This window comes from Hemiscyllium ocellatum, unplaced genomic scaffold (assembly GCF_020745735.1).
Source record: "Hemiscyllium ocellatum isolate sHemOce1 unplaced genomic scaffold, sHemOce1.pat.X.cur. scaffold_697_pat_ctg1, whole genome shotgun sequence".
Lineage (NCBI taxonomy): Eukaryota > Metazoa > Chordata > Chondrichthyes > Orectolobiformes > Hemiscylliidae > Hemiscyllium > Hemiscyllium ocellatum.
In genome coordinates this window covers 107,206-123,893 of record NW_026869179.1, presented here as the reverse complement: position 1 = coordinate 123,893, position 16,688 = coordinate 107,206, and the positions used below count along the sequence as shown (strand labels likewise).

At 55.9% G+C, this 16,688-nt stretch overlaps 1 protein-coding gene across 1 annotated transcript in view; it reads right to left on the bottom strand.

Moving 5' to 3' along the window:
• LOC132814156 (histone deacetylase 4-like) overlaps positions 1–16,688 on the bottom strand; it is a 74,510-nt gene that overhangs the window by 558 nt on the left and 57,264 nt on the right. The window contains exons 10-14 of the mRNA XM_060823399.1: positions 6,951–7,038; positions 5,983–6,102; positions 5,148–5,245; positions 1,888–2,006; positions 29–162 (exon numbers count right to left, since the gene is read on the bottom strand). Coding sequence (XP_060679382.1) covers positions 29–162; positions 1,888–2,006; positions 5,148–5,245; positions 5,983–6,102; positions 6,951–7,038 — 559 coding nt within the window. The remainder of the gene's footprint in view (positions 1–28; positions 163–1,887; positions 2,007–5,147; positions 5,246–5,982; positions 6,103–6,950; positions 7,039–16,688) is intronic.

Below are 16,688 nucleotides of genomic sequence, written 5' to 3'. Positions count from 1 at the left end.
CCCCCCCCTCCCTCCCCTCGGCTGTTACCTCCTGCCCCAGGAGTGCTCTCACACACATCTCTGATGCGTCACAGATAGCGGTCAGATGGTGTCCACCCTCCAGCACTAGGACCACGCGGCCACCAGCCACCTCCATCAGCTCCCGGGTCAGCACCCCGAAACCTGGGGGGTGTGGTGGGGGGGGAGACAGTTAGACCCTGGGGGAGGACATGTCCCCTTTAGTGCTCATCGCCCCAACCTTCCCCACCCCCACGACACTCTCACACACCCTCAGCCTCCCTCACACACTCTCTCCGTCCCTCACACACCCTCACCCTCCCTCACACACTCTCTCCATCCCTCACCCTCCCTCAGCCTCCCACACACACTCTCTCCGTCCCTCACACACCCTCACCCTCCCTCAGCCTCCCTCACACACTCTCTCCATCCCTCACACACCCTCACCCTCCCTCACACACTCTCTCCATCCCTCACCCTCCCTCAGCCTCCCTCACACACTCTCTCCGTCCCTCACACACCCTCACCCTCCCTCACACACTCTCTCCATCCCTCAGCCTCCCTCACCCTCACCCTCACACACTCTCTCCATCCCTCACACACCCTCACTCTCCCTCACACACTCTCTCCATCCCTCACACACTCTCTCCGTCCCTCACACACCCTCACCCTCCCTCACACACTCTCTCCGTCCCTCACACACCCTCACCCTCCCTCACACACTCTCTCCATCCCTCACACACTCTCTCCGTCCCTCACACACCCTCACCCTCCCTCACACACTCTCTCCATCCCTCACACACCCTCACCCTCCCTCACACACTCTCTCCATCCCTCACACACTCTCTCTGTCCCTCACACACCCTCACCCTCCCTCACACACTCTCTCCGTCCCTCACACACCCTCAGCCTCCCTCACCCTCCCTCACACACTCTCTCCATCCCTCACCCTCCCTCAGCTTCCCTCACACACTCTCTCCATCCCTCAGCCTCCCTCACCCTCCCTCACACACTCTCTCCATCCCTCACACACCCTTACCCTCCCTCAAACACTCTCTCACTCTCTCTCTCTCTCTCACACTCTCTCTCTCACACTCTCTCACTCTCATACTCTCTCCCTCTCTCTTTCTCTCTCTCTCTCTCTTTCTCTCACACACACAGGGACAACACGGGAACGTCATCGTGTGGACACGCACACACAGGGACAACACGGGAACGTGATCGTGTGGACGCACACAGGGACAACACGGGAACGTGATCGTGTGGACGCACACAGGGACAACACGGGAACGTGATCGTGTGGACGCACACAGGGACAACACGGGAACGTGATCGTGTGGACACGCACACAGGGACAACACGGGAATACAATCACCCACATCTGTGAACAATGTGGGAACGCAGTAACATACGCACATGCGAGCAATGTCATAGACATGTATATAAGTAATACGTGACCATGACCGTGTACACGTATGACTGACGCATGAAGCTGGGAACACACGCCACCGCAAACGTGCAGGGCACACGCCAAGCGAACACGCACGGTCACCGACGCACCGGGGCAGGCGCAGGGAGACGCACACGCCGACAGTGTCACGGCTCAAGCACGCATGGTCACACCGCTCCCCCCCACCCCATCCCCCCCGAGACCAGGCAGGAGTCACAGCGCATTGTCTGGGGTCAGTGTGGGAGGGGGTATGATCCCACACGGAATACTCCGCCCCCAGAGTGGTACCAGTGGGGGGAGGGGTGGGAGGTGGGAGACAGTGATGTGGGAGTGGGGTGAACCTCACTCCCCAGTGCAGCGTCTGCCCCAGGGTCTGGCAGCGTCTGGCGAGGGGTGGAGGGGGGGGTAGTGCTGAGTCTGAGGGGGGCGGGCGGACTCACATTTTGCAGATACCCGGTAACCCCCCATCTGGGGCTGGTGTCCCTCGACAGCGTCAAACCCAGAGGATACCAGGACCAGCTCGGGGGAGAATTCCTTCGCAATCGGTATCACCACCGTCCTGCAGCAGGGGGAGAGAGAGTGAGACACGGGGAGAGAGGGAGAGAGACACACACACACACGGGGGGAGAGAGAGAGAGAGAGACACACACACGGGGGGAGAGAGAGAGAGTGAGAGAGACACACACACGGGGGGAGAGAGAGAGAGACACACACACAGACGGGGAGAGACACAGAGAGAGACACACACACACACACGGGGAGAGAGACACACACACGGGGAGAGAGAGAGACACACACACACAGACGGGGAGAGAGACACACACACGGGGAGAGAGAAAGACACACACTGGGAGAGAGAGAGAGACACACACACGGGGAGAGAGACACACACACGGGGAGAGAGAGAGAGACACAGGGAAAGAGAATGACACACACACACAGGGAGAGAGAGAGACAGACACACACGGGGAGAGAGACAGAGACATACATGGGGAGAAAGAGAGACACACACGGGGAGAGAGAGAGAGACACACACATGGGGAGAGAGACAGAGACACACACAGGGACCGAGAGAGACACACACACACGGGGAGAGAGAGACACACACGGGGAGAGAGAGAGAGACACAGGGAAAGAGAATGACACACACACACAGGGAGAGAGAGAGACAGACACACGGGGGGGGAGAGAGAGACACACATGGGGAGAAAGAGAGACGCACACGGGGAGAGACAGAGACACACATGGGGAGAGAGAGAGACACACACACACGGGGGAGAGAGAGAGAGAGAGAGACACACGCACAGGGAGAGAGAGAGAGACACACACACACACGGGAGAGAGAGACACACACATGGGGAGAGAGACAGAGACACACACAGGGAGCGAGAGAGACACACACGGGGAGAGAGAGACACACACACACGGGGAGAGAGAGACACACACATGGGGAGAGAGACAGAGACACACACAGGGAGCGAGAGAGACACACACGGGGAGAGAGAGACACACACAGGGAGAGAGAGAGAGACACACACACACGGGGAGAGAGAGACACACACAGGGAGAGAGAGAGACACACACACACACGGGAGAGAGAGAGAGAGAGAGAGAGAGACACACACACACAGGGAGAGAGAGAGAGAGACACACACACACACACGGGGAGAGAGCGAGAGACACACACACACACAGGGAGAGAGAGAGACACACACACACACAGGGGAGAGAGAGAGACACACACACACATACACGGGGAGAGAGCGAGAGACACACACACACACGGGGAGAGAGCGAGAGACACACACACACACAGGGGAGAGAGAGAGAGACACACACACACAGGGAGAGAGAGAGAGACACACACACACACACACGGGGAGAGAGCGAGAGACACACACACACGGGGAGAGAGCGAGAGACACACACACACACAGGGGAGAGAGAGAGAGACACACACACATACACGGGGAGAGAGAGACACACACGTAGGGAGAGAGAGAGACACACACACACGTAGGGAGAGAGAGAGACACACACGTAGGGAGAGAGAGAGACACACACACACGGGGAGAGAGAGAGAGACACACACAGATCGGGGAGAGAGACACACACACGGGGGGAGAGAGACACACGGGGAGAGAGCGAGGCACACACATGGGGAGAGAGACAGAGACACACACACAGGGAGAGAGAGAGACACACATGGGGAGACAGACACACACGGGGAGAGAGAGAGTGAGACACAAACACACACACGGGGGGGAGAGAGAGACACACACGGGGAGAGAGAGAGAGACACACGTTAGAGAGAGAGAGAGACACACGCACACACACACACAAGGGAGAGAGAGAGACACACGCACACACATACACGTGGAGAGAGACACACACACGGGGGGAGAGAGAGACACACAGATCGGGGAGAGAGAGAGAGACACACGGGAGAGAGAGAGAGAGACACACGCACACACACACACAAGGGAGAGAGAGAGACACACGCACACACATACACGTGGAGAGAGACACACACACGGGGGGAGAGAGAGACACACACACGGGGAGAGAGAGAGAGAGACACACACACACATGGGGCGAGAGAGAGAGAGAGAGAGACACACACACATGGGGAGAGACACACACACAGGGGGAGTGAGAGACACACACACAGGGGGAGAGAGAGAGACACACACACACACACACGGGGAGAGAGACACACACACACATACACACACACGGGGAGAGAGAGACACACACACACAGGGGGAGAGAGAGAGACACACACACACACGGGGAGAGAGACACACACACACATACACACACACGGGGAGAGAGAGACACACACACAGGGGTAGAGAGAGAGACACACACACGGGTAGAGAGAGACGCACGGGGAGAGAGAGAGAGAGAGAGACATACAGAGAGAGAGAGAGAGAGACACACACACGGAGAGAGAGACACACACACACAGGGAGAGAGAGACACACAGGGAGAGAGAGACACACACAGGGAGAGAGAGAGAGAGAGACACACACACAGGGAGAGACATGGCCCATCAGTGTCAGGAGAGCCAGAGCCGGCTGTTGGAGCAGGTTCACATCATTTCCCGTTCCCTCCCGCTCTACACCGTCCCCCATGGACCCCAAACCCCTTCACCGTTCCCTCCCGCTCTACACCATCCCCCCATGGACCCCAAACCCCTTCCCCGTTCCCTCCTGCTCTACACCGTCCCCCAATGGACCCCAAACCCCTTCCCCGTTCCCTCCTGCTCTACACCATCCCCCATGGACCCCAAACCCCTTCCCCATTCCCTCCCACTCTACACCTTCCCCCATGGATCCCAAACCCCTTCCCCGTTCCCTCCCGCTCTACACCGTCCCCATGGACCCCAAACCCCTTCCCCGTTCCCTCCTGCTCTACACCATCCCCCATGGACCCCAAACCCCTTCCCCGTTCCCTCCCGCTCTACACCTTCCCCCATGGATCCCAAACCCCTTCCCCGTTCCCTCCCGCTCTACACCGTCCCCATGGACCCCAAACCCCTTCCCCGTTCCCTCCCGCTCTACACCGTCCCCATGGACCCCAAACCCCTTCCCCATTCCCTCCCGCTCTACACCGGCCCTGATGGACCCCAAACCCCTTCCCCGTTCCCACCACCTCTCTCCTGTGTGTTCCCACTCCCCCCTCCTCCCTCTGTTACCTGAACGCAGCCAGATAGTCAGCATCGCCCATGGGAGGGTCCAACCCCCCACTCCACGCAATGTTAACGTTGAACCCCTCCCCTGGTCCTGCTCCGACCTGGGACAGCAACAGACACTGACGTCAGACCCCAGACTCACCACCCCCCCACAACGTGTCACATCAGGGAGCCCAAGAGAACCGAGTAAAGCTTCCTCTACACCATGCACCCTCCATCAATACCACCCAGCAATGGGGGGGGGGGGGTTTAGATACAGTGCAAAGCTCCCTCTACACCGTCCCTCACTCCCAGGGACAGGGGGTTTAAATACAGAGTAAAGCTCCCTCTACACCATTCCCCACTCCCAGGGACAGGGAGTTGGATACAGAGTAAACTCCCACTACACCGTCCCCCACTCCCAAGGCTTTGGATACAGAGTAAAGCTCCCTCTACACCGTCCCCCACTCCCAGGGACAGGGGGTTAGATACAGAGTAAAGCTCCCACTTCACCATCCCCCACTCCCAGGGACAGGGGGTTAGATACAGAGTAAAGCTCCCTCTACACTGTCCCCCACTCCCATGGACAGGGGGTTGGATACAGAGTAAAGCTCCCTCTACACCGTCCCCCCACTCCCACGGACAGGGGGATTAAATACAGAGTAAAGCTCTCTCTACACCATCCCCCACTCCCAGGGACAGGGGGTTAGATACAGAGTAAAGCTCCCTCAACACCGTACCGCCCCCCCATCAAACACACCCAGGGACAGGGACACATCCCTGACACGCCAACATGGACGGTAGGGTGAGTCCGTCGCTGATTGTTGCCTGCTCCCTGCTGGCTGGGGGTGGTACTGACCTCCTCTGCGGCTCCGCTTCCCGGGAAAAAGTTGCCTCCATCATGGCGATGGAGGGAAATGTAGAGGACTTTGGGATCACTGTAGAAGACTTGCTGGGTGCTGTTTCCATGGTGCACGTCCTTGTGGGTGAGGAGGTGAGGGGAAGGGTGGGTGGGTGGGGGGGAAACAGAGATGGTGACTCAAGGTAATGGCCCACTCAAACCCCCTCCCTCCATCGCTCGCCTTCTTCAACAAAGAGGAACCACCCCCAAGCCTCCGCCATATTGGGGGGAAACGGGGAAGGGGTTTGGGGTCCATGGGGGACGGTGTAGAGTGGGAGGGAATGGGGCAGGGGTTTGGGGTTCATGGGGGACAGAGTAGAGCGGGAGGGAATGGGGAAGGTGCTTGGGGTCTATTGGGATGGCGTAGAGCGGGAGGGAATGGGGAAGGGGTTTGGGGTCCATGGAGACGGTGTAGAGCGGGAGGGAACGGGGAAGGGGTTTGGGGTCCATGGGATGGTGTAGAGAGGGCGGGAACGAGGTAGGGGTTTGGGGTCCATGGAGACGGTGTAGAGCGGGAGGGAACGGGGAAGGGGTTTGGGTCCATTGGAACGGTGTAGAGCGGGAGGGAATGGGGAAGGGGTTTGGGGTCCATGGGGATGGTGTAGAGGGGGAGGGAACGGGGAAGGGGTTTGGGGTCCATGGGGGACGTTGTAGAGCGGGAGGGAACGGGGAAGGGGTTTGGGGTCCATTGGAACGGTGTAGAGCGGGAGGGAACGGGAAAGGGATTTGGTGTCCATGGGGGACGTTGTAGAGCGGGAGGGAACGGGGAAGGGGTTTGGGGTCCAGGAGGACGGTGTAGAGCGGGAGGGATTGGGGAAGGGGTTTGGGGTCCATGGGGATGGTGTAGAGCGGGAGGGAATGGGGAAGGGGTTTGGTGTCCATGGTAACGGTGTGGAGCAGGAGGGAATGGGGTTGTGATGACTCACCCAGTCAACAATCAGAATCCGCCTGGTGTCTGTCTTCTGTAACAGCTGTTTGGTGGCCACAGCAACCGAGTTAAAGAAGCAGAATCCCCTGGAAGGGACGAGACGGGGAGGGAGGGGGTGTGGAAGATGGTGAATAACAAGCAAGTTCTCCAATGGTGGATGGGGGCTCAAAACCGACAGAGCGTCCACCTAATCCCAGCCCTTCCTCAACCGCTCAGGGAGGGGGCCCGACTCGCATGGCCTTCCCTGATGCTACCTCCCCCAGCCCTCCCGACCTCACCACCACCACAACCTCCCTCCCCACCCCTGGCCAACCCCAATCCTTCCAGCTCCACACATGATGGATCTTTAGACTGGACAGATGTGCAAGTGGATGGTGGTTTTGGGATCTTTGCACCGGGGTGGGCGGGAGAGGTGGGGAACGTTCCGGCGCGAGAGGGAGTGTGCTGCCAAAGCTCTCCCAGACTGACCCTTCCCCTGTGGGATGGCAGGGAGGAGGAGGCAGACTGATTTGGTTTCGACTGTGCTCGCTGGGAGTTTGGGAGAATGAGGGTTGGGTTTGGATTGTTTAGGGTTGTGTGTGGGTTCAGTGGGTTTGAGGTGGTTTGATTAGAGTTGCGGTGGGGGGAATTGAAACAGGTTGGGTTGAAGTGGGTTGTTTTCGGTTGGTTTAGATTCGATTGGGGCTAGTTTGGGATAGTTGGGTTTGGTGAGTTGGAGAAGGTTCAGTTGGCTTCGGTTGTGTTTGGGTTGGGATGAGGTGGGTTCGGTTGTGTTGGGGTGGGTTGAGATGGTTTAGGTTGAGGTGGGTTGGGTTGAGTTGTATGGTGATGGGTTGGGTTGAGTTGGGTCGGTTTGAGGTGGGTTGGGTTGAGGTGGGTTGGGTTGAGTTGGGTTGTGTTGAGTCTGGATGGGCTGAGGTGGGTTGGGTTGTGTTGGGTTGGGTTGACGTGTGTTGGGTTGAGGTGGGTTGCGTTGAGATAACTTGAGTAGTGTTGGGTTGAGGTGGGTTTGGTTGAGTAGGTTGGGTTGAGTTGGGTTAGGTTGTGGTGCGTTGAGTTGAGGTGGGTTGGGTTGAGTTGGGTTGGGCTGAGGTAGGTTGGGTTGAGGAGGTTTGGGTTGTGGTGGGTTGGGTTGCGGTGGGTTTAGTTGAGGTGTGTTGGGTTGAGATGACTTGAGTAGGGTTGGGTTGAGGTGGGTTTGGTTGAGGTAGGTTGGGTTGGGTTGGGTTGGGTTGCGGTGCGTTGAGTTGAGGTGCGTTGGGTTGAGTTGGGTTGGGTTGAGGAGGTTGGGTTGAGTTGGGTTGGATTGAGGTGGGTTGGGTTGAGGTGGGTTGGGTTGAGTTGGGTTGGGTTGAGTTGGGTTGGGTTGACGTGGGTTGGGTTGGGTTGAGTTGAGGTGGGTTGAGTTTGGTTGGGTTGAGTTGGGTTAGGTTGCGGTGGGTTGGGTTGAGGTGGGTTGGGTTGACTTGGATTTAGTTGTGTTGGGTTAAGGTGAGTTGGGTTGAGGTGGGTTGGATGAGTTGGGATGGGCTGAGGTGGGTTAATTTGAGTTGTGTTGGGGTGAGGTGAGTTGGGTTGAGTTGGGTTGGGTTGAGGTGGGTTGGTTGAGTTGGGTTGGTTGAGACGGAAAGGGTTGAGGTAGGATGGGTTTAGGTGGGTTGGGTTGGGTTGAGGTGGGTTGATCTGAGGTGGTTGGGTTGCATTGGGTTGGAATTAGGTGGGTTGGGTTGAGGTGGGCTGGGTGGAGGTGTGTTGGATTGAGCTGTGTTGGGTTGAGGTGGGTTGGGTTGAGGTGGGTTGGGTTGAGGTGGGTTGGGTTGAGTTGGGTTGGGTTGAATTGCGTTGGGTTGAGGTAGGTTGGGATGGGTTGAGTTGAGGTGGGTTGGGCTGAGGTGGTTTGGGTTGCGGTGGGTTGAGTTGGGTTGAGTTGAGATGAGTTGGTTGAGGTGTGTTGGGTTGAGGTGGGTTGGGTTGAGGTGGGTTGGGTTGGGTTGAGTTGGGTTGAGTTTGGTTGAGTTGGGTTGGGCTGAGGTGGGTTGGTTTGAGGTGGGTTGGGTTGACTTGGATTTAGTTGTGTTGGGTTAAGGTGGGTTGGGTTGAGGTGGGTTGGATGAGTTGGGATGGGCTGAGGTGGGTTAAGTTGAGTTGTGTTGGGGTGAGGTGAGTTGGGTTGAGTTGGGTTGGGTTGAGGTGGGTTGGTTGAGTTGGGTTGGTTGAGACCGGATGGGTTGAGGTAGGATGGGTTTAGGTGGGTTGGGTTGAGGTGGATTGTGTTGAGTTGGGTTGGGTTGAGGTGGGTTGAGTTGAGGTGGTTGGGTTGAGTTGGGTTGGAATGAGGTGGGTTGGGTGGAGGTGGGCTGGGTGGAGGTGTGTTGGGTTGAGGTGGGTTGGGTTCACGTGGGTTGGATTGAGTTGTGTTGGGATGAGTTGGGTTGGGATGAATTGCGTTGGGTTGAGTTGGGTTGGGTTGAGGTGGGATGGGTTGAGGTGGTCTGGGGTGAGGTGGGTTGGGTTGAGTTGTATAGAGGTGGGTGGAGTTGTATAGAGGTGGGTTGGGTTGAGTTGGGTTGACTTGAGGTGGGTTGGGTTAAGGTGGGTTGGGTTGAGGTGGGTTGGGTTGAATTGGGTTGAGTTGAGTGGAGGTGGGTTGGGTTGAGTTGGGTTGGGTTGAGGTGGGTTGGGTTGAGATGGGTTGTGTTGAGACTGGATGGGCTGAGGTGGGTTGGGTTGTGTTGGTTGGGTTTAGGTGGGTTGGGTTGAGTTGTATGGTTATGGGTTGGGTGGAGTTGGGTTGGTTTGAGGTGGGTTGGGTTGAGGTGGGTTGGGTTGAGTTGGGTTGGGTTGAGGTAGGTTGGGTTGAGGAGGTTGGGTTGAGTTGGGTTGGATTGAGGTGGGTTGGGTTGAGTTGGGTTGGGTTGAGTTGGGTTGGGTTGAGTTGGGTTGGGTTGAGGTAGGATGGGTTGAGGTGGGTTGGGTTGAGGTGGTTTGGGTTGTGGTGGGTTGGGTTGCGGTGGGTTGAGTTGAGGTGAGTTAGGTTGAGTTGGGTTGGGCTGAGGTAGGATGGGTTGAGGTAGGTTGGGTTGAAGTGGGTTGGGTTGAGGTGGGTTGGGTTGTGGTGGGTTGGTTTGAGTTGGGTTGGGTTGTGGTGGGTTGGTTTGAGTTGGTTTGGGCTGAGGTGGGTTGGGTTGACTTGGATTTAGTTGTGTTGGGTTAAGGTGGGTTGGGTTGAGGTGGGTTGGATGAGTTGGGATGGGTTGAGGTGGGTTAAGTTGGGTTGAGTTGGGTTGGGTTGAGGTGGGTTGGTTGAGTTGGGTTTGTTGAGACAGAATGGGTTGAGGTAGGATGGGTTTAGGTGGGTTCGGTTGAGGTGGGTTGTGTTGAGTTGTGTTGGGTTGAGGTGGGTTGAGTTGAGGTGGTTGGGTTGCGTTGGGTTGGAATTAGGTGGGTAGGGTTGAGGTGGGCTGGGTGGAGGTGTGTTGGATTGAGCTGTGTTGGGTTGAGGTAGGTTGGGTTCACGTGGGTTGGGTTGAGTTGGGTTGGGTTGAATTGCGTTGGGTTGAGGTGGGTTGGGTTGGGTTGAGTAGGGCTGAGGTGGTTTGGGTTGTGGTAGGTTGAGTTGAGGTGAGTTGGTTGAGGTGGGTTGGGTTGGGTTGAGTTGAGTTGGGTTGAGTTTGGTTGGGTTGAGTTGGGTTGGTTGACTTGGATTTAGTTGTGTTGGGTTAAGGTGGGTTGGGTTGAGGTGGGTTGGGTGGAGGTGTGTTGGATTGAGCTGTGTTGGGTTGAGGTAGGTTGGGTTCACGTGGGTTGGATTGAGTTGGGTTGGGTTGAATTGCATTGGGTTGTGTTGGGTTGGGTTAAGGTGTGTTGGGTTGAGTGGGTTGGGTTTGGTTGAGTAGGGCTGAGGTGGTTTGGGTTGTTGTAGGTTGAGTTGAGGTGAGTTGGTTGAGGTGGGTTGGGTTGAGGTGGGTTGGGTTGGGTTGAGTTGAGTTGGGTTGGTTGACTTGGATTTAGTTGTGTTGGGTTAAGGTGGGTTGGGTTGAGGTGGGTTGGGTTGAGGTGGGCTGGGTGGAGGTGTGATGGATTGAGCTGTGTTGGGTTGAGGTAGGTTGGGTTCACGTGGGTTGGATTGAGTTGGGTTGGGTTGAATTGCGTTGGGTTGTGTTGGGTTGGGTTAAGGTGGGTTGGGTTGAGTTGGGTTGGGTTGAGTGGGTTGGGTTGAGATGAGTTGGGTTGAGTTGGGTTTGGTTGAGTTGGGTTGGGGAGAGATGAGTTGGGTTGAGTTGGGTTGGGGTTGAGGTGGGTTGGGTTGAGTTGGCTTGGGTTGAGGTGGGTTGGGTTGATTTGTATGGTGGTGGGATGGGTTGAGTTGGGTTGGTTTGAGGTGGGTTGGGTTGAGGTGGGTTTGGTTGAGTGGAGGTAGGTTGGGTTGAGTTGGGTTTGGTTGAGTGGAGGTGGGTTGGGTTGAGTTGGGTTGGTTTGAGGTAGGTTGGGTTGAGGTGGGTTGGGTTGAGTTGGGTTGTGTTGAGTCTGGATGGGCTGAGGTGGGTTGGGTTGGGTTGACGTGGGTTGGGTTGAGGTGGTTTGCTTTGAGATAACTTGAGTAGTGTTGGGTTGAGGTGGATTTGGTTGAGTAGGGTGGGTTGGGTTGGGTTAGGTTGCGGTGCATTGAGTTGTGGTGGGTTGGGTTGAGTTGGGTTGGGTTGAGGAGATTGGGTTGGATTGAGGTGGGTTGCGTTGAGTTGGGTTGGGTTGACGTGGGTTGGGTTGGGTTGAGTTGGGTTGGGTTGAGGTGGTTTGGGTTGTGGTGGGTTGGGTTGCGGTGTGTTGAGTTGAGGTGAGTTGGGTTGAGGTGGGTTGGGTTGAGGTGGGTTGGGTTGAGTTGGGTTGGGTTGAGTTGGGTTAGGCGGAGGTGGGTTGTGCTGAGGTGGGTTGGGTTGACTTGGATTTAGTTGTGTTGGGTTAAGGTGGGTTGGGTTGAGGTGGGTTGGATGAGTTGGGATGGGCTGAGGTGGGTTAAGTTGAGTTGTGTTGGGGTGAGGTGAGTTGGGTTGAGTTGGGTTGGGTTGAGGTGGGTTGGTTGAGTTGGGTTTGTTGAGACAGAATGGGTTGAGGTAGGATGGGTTTAGGTGGGTTCGGTTGAGGTGGGTTGTGTTGAGTTGTGTTGGGTTGAGGTGGGTTGAGTTGAGGTGGTTGGGTTGCGTTGGGTTGGAATTAGGTGGGTAGGGTTGAGGTGGGCTGGGTGGAGGTGTGTTGGATTGAGCTGTGTTGGGTTGAGGTAGGTTGGGTTCACGTGGGTTGGGTTGAGTTGGGTTGGGTTGAATTGCGTTGGGTTGAGGTGGGTTAGATTGGCTTGAGTTGAGGTGGGTTGGGTTGAGGTGAGTAGGGCTGAGGTGGTTTGGGTTGCGGTAGGTTGAGTTGAGGTGAGTTGGTTGAGGTGGGTTGGGTTGAGGTGTGTTGGGTTGAGGTGGGTCGGTTTGAGTTGGGTTGGGATGCGGTAGGTTGAGTTGAGGTGAGTTGGTTGAGGTGGGTTGAGTTGAGTTGAGTTGGGTTGAGTTTGGTTGGGTTGAGTTGGGTTGGTTGACTTGGATTTAGTTGTGTTGGGTTAAGGTGGGTTGGGTTGAGGTGGGTTGGAATGAGGTGGGTTGGGTTGAGGTGGGCTGGGTGGAGGTGTGTTGGATTGAGCTGTGTTGGGTTGAGTTGGGTTGGGTTCACGTGGGTTGGGTTGAGGTAGGATGGGTTTAGGTTGGTTGGGTTGAGGTGGATTGTGTTGAGTTGGGTTGGGTTGAGGTGGGTTGAGTTGAGGTGGTTGGGTTCAGTTGGATTGGAATGAGGTGGGATGGGTTGAGTTGGGCTGGGGTGAGGTGAGTTGGGTTGTTTTGGATTGGGTAGGGTGGAGGTAGGTTGGGTTGAGTTGGGTTGGTTTGAGGTGGGTGGGGTTGAGGTGGGTTGGGTTGAGTTGGGTTGGGTTGAGGTGTGTTGGGTTGATTTGTATGGTGGTGGGTTGGGTTGAGTTGGGTTGGTTTGAGGTGCGTTGGGTTGAGTTGGGTTTGGTTGAGTGGAGGTGGGTTGGGTTGCGTTGGGTTGGTTTGAGGTGGGTTGGGTTGAGGTGGGTTGGGTTGAGTTGAGTTGTGTTGAGTCTGGATGGGCTGAGGTGGGTTGGGTTGTGTTGGGTTGGGTTGACGTGGGTTGGGTTGAGGTGGGTTGCGTTGAGATAACTTGAGTAGTGTTGGGTTGAGGTGGATTTGGTTGAGTAGGTTGGGTTGGGTTGGGTTAGGTTGCGGTGCGTTGAGTGGAGGTGGGTTGGGTTGAGTTGGGTTGGGTTGAGGTGGGTTGGGTTGAGGAGGTTGGGTTGAGTTGGGTTGGATTGAAGTGGGTTGTGTTGAGTTGGGTGGGGTTGTGGTGGGTTGTGTTGCGGTGTGTTGAGTTGAGGTGAGTTGGGTTGAGGTGTGATGGGTTGAGGTGGGTTGGGTTGAGGTGGGTTGGGTTGAGTTGGGTTGGGTGAGTTGGGTTGGGCTGAGGTGGGTTGGGTTGACTTGGATTTAGTTGTGTTGGGTTAAGGTGGGCTGGGTTGAGGTGGGTTGGATGAGTTGGGATGGGCTGAGGTGGGTTAAGTTGAGTTGTGTTGGGGTGAGGTGAGTTGGGTTGCGTTGGGTTGAGTTGGGTTGGGTTGAGTTGAGTTGGTTGAGGTAGGATGGGTTAAGGTTGGTTGGGTTGAGGTGGGTTGGAATGAGGTGGGTTGGAATGAGGTGGGTTGGGTTGAGGAGGGCTGGGTGGAGGTGTGTTGAGTTGGGATGGGCTGAGGTGGGTTAAGTTGAGTTGTGTTGGGGTGAGGTGAGTTGGGTTGCGTTGGGTTGAGTTGGGTTGGGTTGAGTTGAGTTGGTTGAGGTAGGATGGGTTAAGGTTGGTTGGGTTGAGGTGGGTTGGAATGAGGTGGGTTGGAATGAGGTGGGTTGGGTTGAGGAGGGCTGGGTGGAGGTGTGTTGGGTGGAGGTGGGTTGGTTGAGTTGGGTTGGTTGAGACCAGATGGGTTGAGGTAGGATGGGTTTAGGTTGGTTGGGTTGAGGTGGATTGTGTTGAGTTGGGTTGGGTTGAGGTGGGTTGAGTTGAGGTGGTTGGGTTCAGTTGGATTGGAATGAGGTGGGTTGGGTTGAGGTGGGCTGGGTGGGGGTGTGTTGGAATGAGGTATGTTGGGTTTACGTGGGTTGGATTGAGTTGGGTTGGGTTGAATTGCGTTGGGTTGAGTTGGGTTGGGTTGAGGTGGGTTGGGTTGAGGTGGATTGAATTGGGTTGGGTTGGGTTGAATTGGGTTGGGTTTAGGTGGGTTGGGTTGAGTGGGTTGGGGTGGAGGTGGGTTTGGTTGAGTTGGGTTGGGTTGAGGTGGGTTGGGTTGAGTGGGTTGGGGTGAGGTGAGTTGGTTGAGTTGGGTTGGGTAGTGTGGAGGTGGGTTTGGTTGAGTTGGGTTGGGTTGAGGTGGGTTGGGTTGAGTTGGGTTGGGTTGAGGTGGATTGGGTTGATGTGGGTTGGGTTGAGGTGGATTGGGTTGAGGTGGGTTGGGTTGAGTTGGGTTGGGTTTAGGTGGGTTGTGTTGATTTGTATGGTGGTGGGTTGAGTTGAGTTGGGTTGGTTTGAGGTGGGTTGGGTTGAGGTGCGTTGGGTTGGGTTGGGTTGGGTTGAGTGGAGGTGAGTTGGGATGAGATGGTTTAGGTTGAGGTGGGTTGGGCTGAGTTGTATGGTGATGGGTTAGGTTGAGTTGGGTTGGTTTGAGGTGGGTTGGGTTGAGGTGGGTTGCGTTGAGATAACTTGAGTAGTGTTGGGTTGAGGTGGATTTGGTTGAGTAGGTTGGGTTGGGTTGGGTTAGGTTGCGGTGCGTTGAGTTGAGGTGGGTTTGGTTGAGTTGGGTTGGGTTGAGGTGGGTTGGGTTGAGGAGGTTGGGTTGAGTTGGGTTGGATTGAGGTGGGTTGCGTTGAGTTGGGTTGGGTTGACGTGGGTTGGGTTGGTTTGAGTTGAGGTGGGTTGGGTTGAGGTGGTTTGGGTTGTGGTGGGTTGGGTTGCGGTGAGTTGAGTTGAGGTGAGTTGGGTTGAGGTGGGTTTGGTTGAGGTGGGTTGGGATGAGTTGGGTTGGGTTGAGGTTGGTTGTGTTGAGTTGAGTTGGGTTGAGTTGGGTTGGGTGAGTTGGGTTGGGCTGAGGTGGGTTGGGTTGACTTGGATTTAGTTGTGTTGGGTTAAGGTGGGCTGGGTTGAGGTGGGTTGGATGAGTTGGGATGGGCTGAGGTGGGTTAAGTTGAGTTGTGTTGGGGTGAGGTGAGTTGGGTTGAGTTGGGTTGAGTTGGGTTGGTTGATTTGGGTTGGTTGAGACCGGATGGGTTGAGGTAGGATGGGATTAGGTTGGTTGGGTTGAGGTGGATTGTGTTGAGGTGGGTTGGGTTGAGGTGGGTTGAGTTGAGGTGGTTGGGTTCAGTTGGATTGGAATGAGGTGGGTTGGGTTGAGGTGGGCTGGGTGGAGGTGTGTTGGAATGAGGTATGTTGGGTTTATGTGGGTTGGATTGAGTTGGGTTGGGTTGAATTGCTTTGGGTTGAGTTGGGTTGGGTTGAGGTGGGTTGGGTTGAGGTTGGTTGGGTTGAGATGGGATGGCTTGAGTTAGGGTGGTTGAGTTGGGTTGGGTTGAGGTGGGATGGGTTGAGGTGGAATGAATTGGGTTGGGTTGGGTTGAACTGGGTTGGGTTGAGGTGGGTTGGGTTGAGTGGATTGGGTTCAGATGTGTTGGGTTGAGTTGGGTTTGGTTGAGTTGGGTTGGGGTGAGGTGAGTTGGTTGAGTTGGGTAAGGTTGAGTTGGGTTGGGGTGAGGTGAGTTGGGTTGATTTGGGTTGGGTAGGGTGGAGGTGGGTTTGGTTGAGTTGGGTTGGGTTGAGGTGGGTTGGGTTGAGTTGGGTTGGGTTTAGGTGAGTTGGGTTGATTTGGGTTGGTTTGAGGTGGGTTGGGTTGAGGTGGGTTGGGTAGGGTGGAGGTGGGTTGGGTTGAGTTGGGTTGGTTTGAGGTGGGTTGGGTTGAGGTGGGTTGGGTTGAGTTGGGTTGGGTTGATTTGTATGGTGGTGGGTTGGGTTGAGTTGGGTTGGTTTGAGGTGGGTTGGGTTGAGGTGCGTTGGGTTGAGTTGGGTTGGGTTGACGTGGGTTGGGTTGAGGTGGGTTGCGTTGAGATAACTTGAGTAGTGTTGGGTTGAGGTGGGTTGGGTTGGGGTGAGGTGGGTTGGGTTGAGTTGTATGGTGATGGGTTAGGTTGAGTTGAGTTGGTTTGAGGTGGGTTGGGTTGAGGTGGGTTGGGTTGAGTTAGGTTGTGTTGAGTCTGGATGGGCTGAGGTGGGTTGGGTTGTGTTGGGTTGGGTTGACGTGGGTTGGGTTGAGGTGGGTTGCATTGAGATAACTTGAGTAGTGTTGGGTTGAGGTGGGTTGGGTTGGGGTGAGGTGGGTTGGGTTGAGTTGGGTTGGGTTGAGGTGGGTTGGGTTGAGGAGGTTGGGTTGAGTTGGGTTGGATTGAGGTGGGTTGCATTGAGGTGGGTTGGGTTGAGTTGGGTTGGGTTGATGTGAGTTGGGTTGGGTTGAGTTGAGGTGGGATGGGTTGAGGTGGAATGAATTGGGTTGGGTTGGGTTGAATTGGGTTGGGTTGAGGTGGGTTGGGTTGAGTGGATTGGGTTCAGATGTGTTGGGTTGAGTTGGGTAAGGTTGAGTTGGGTTGGGGTG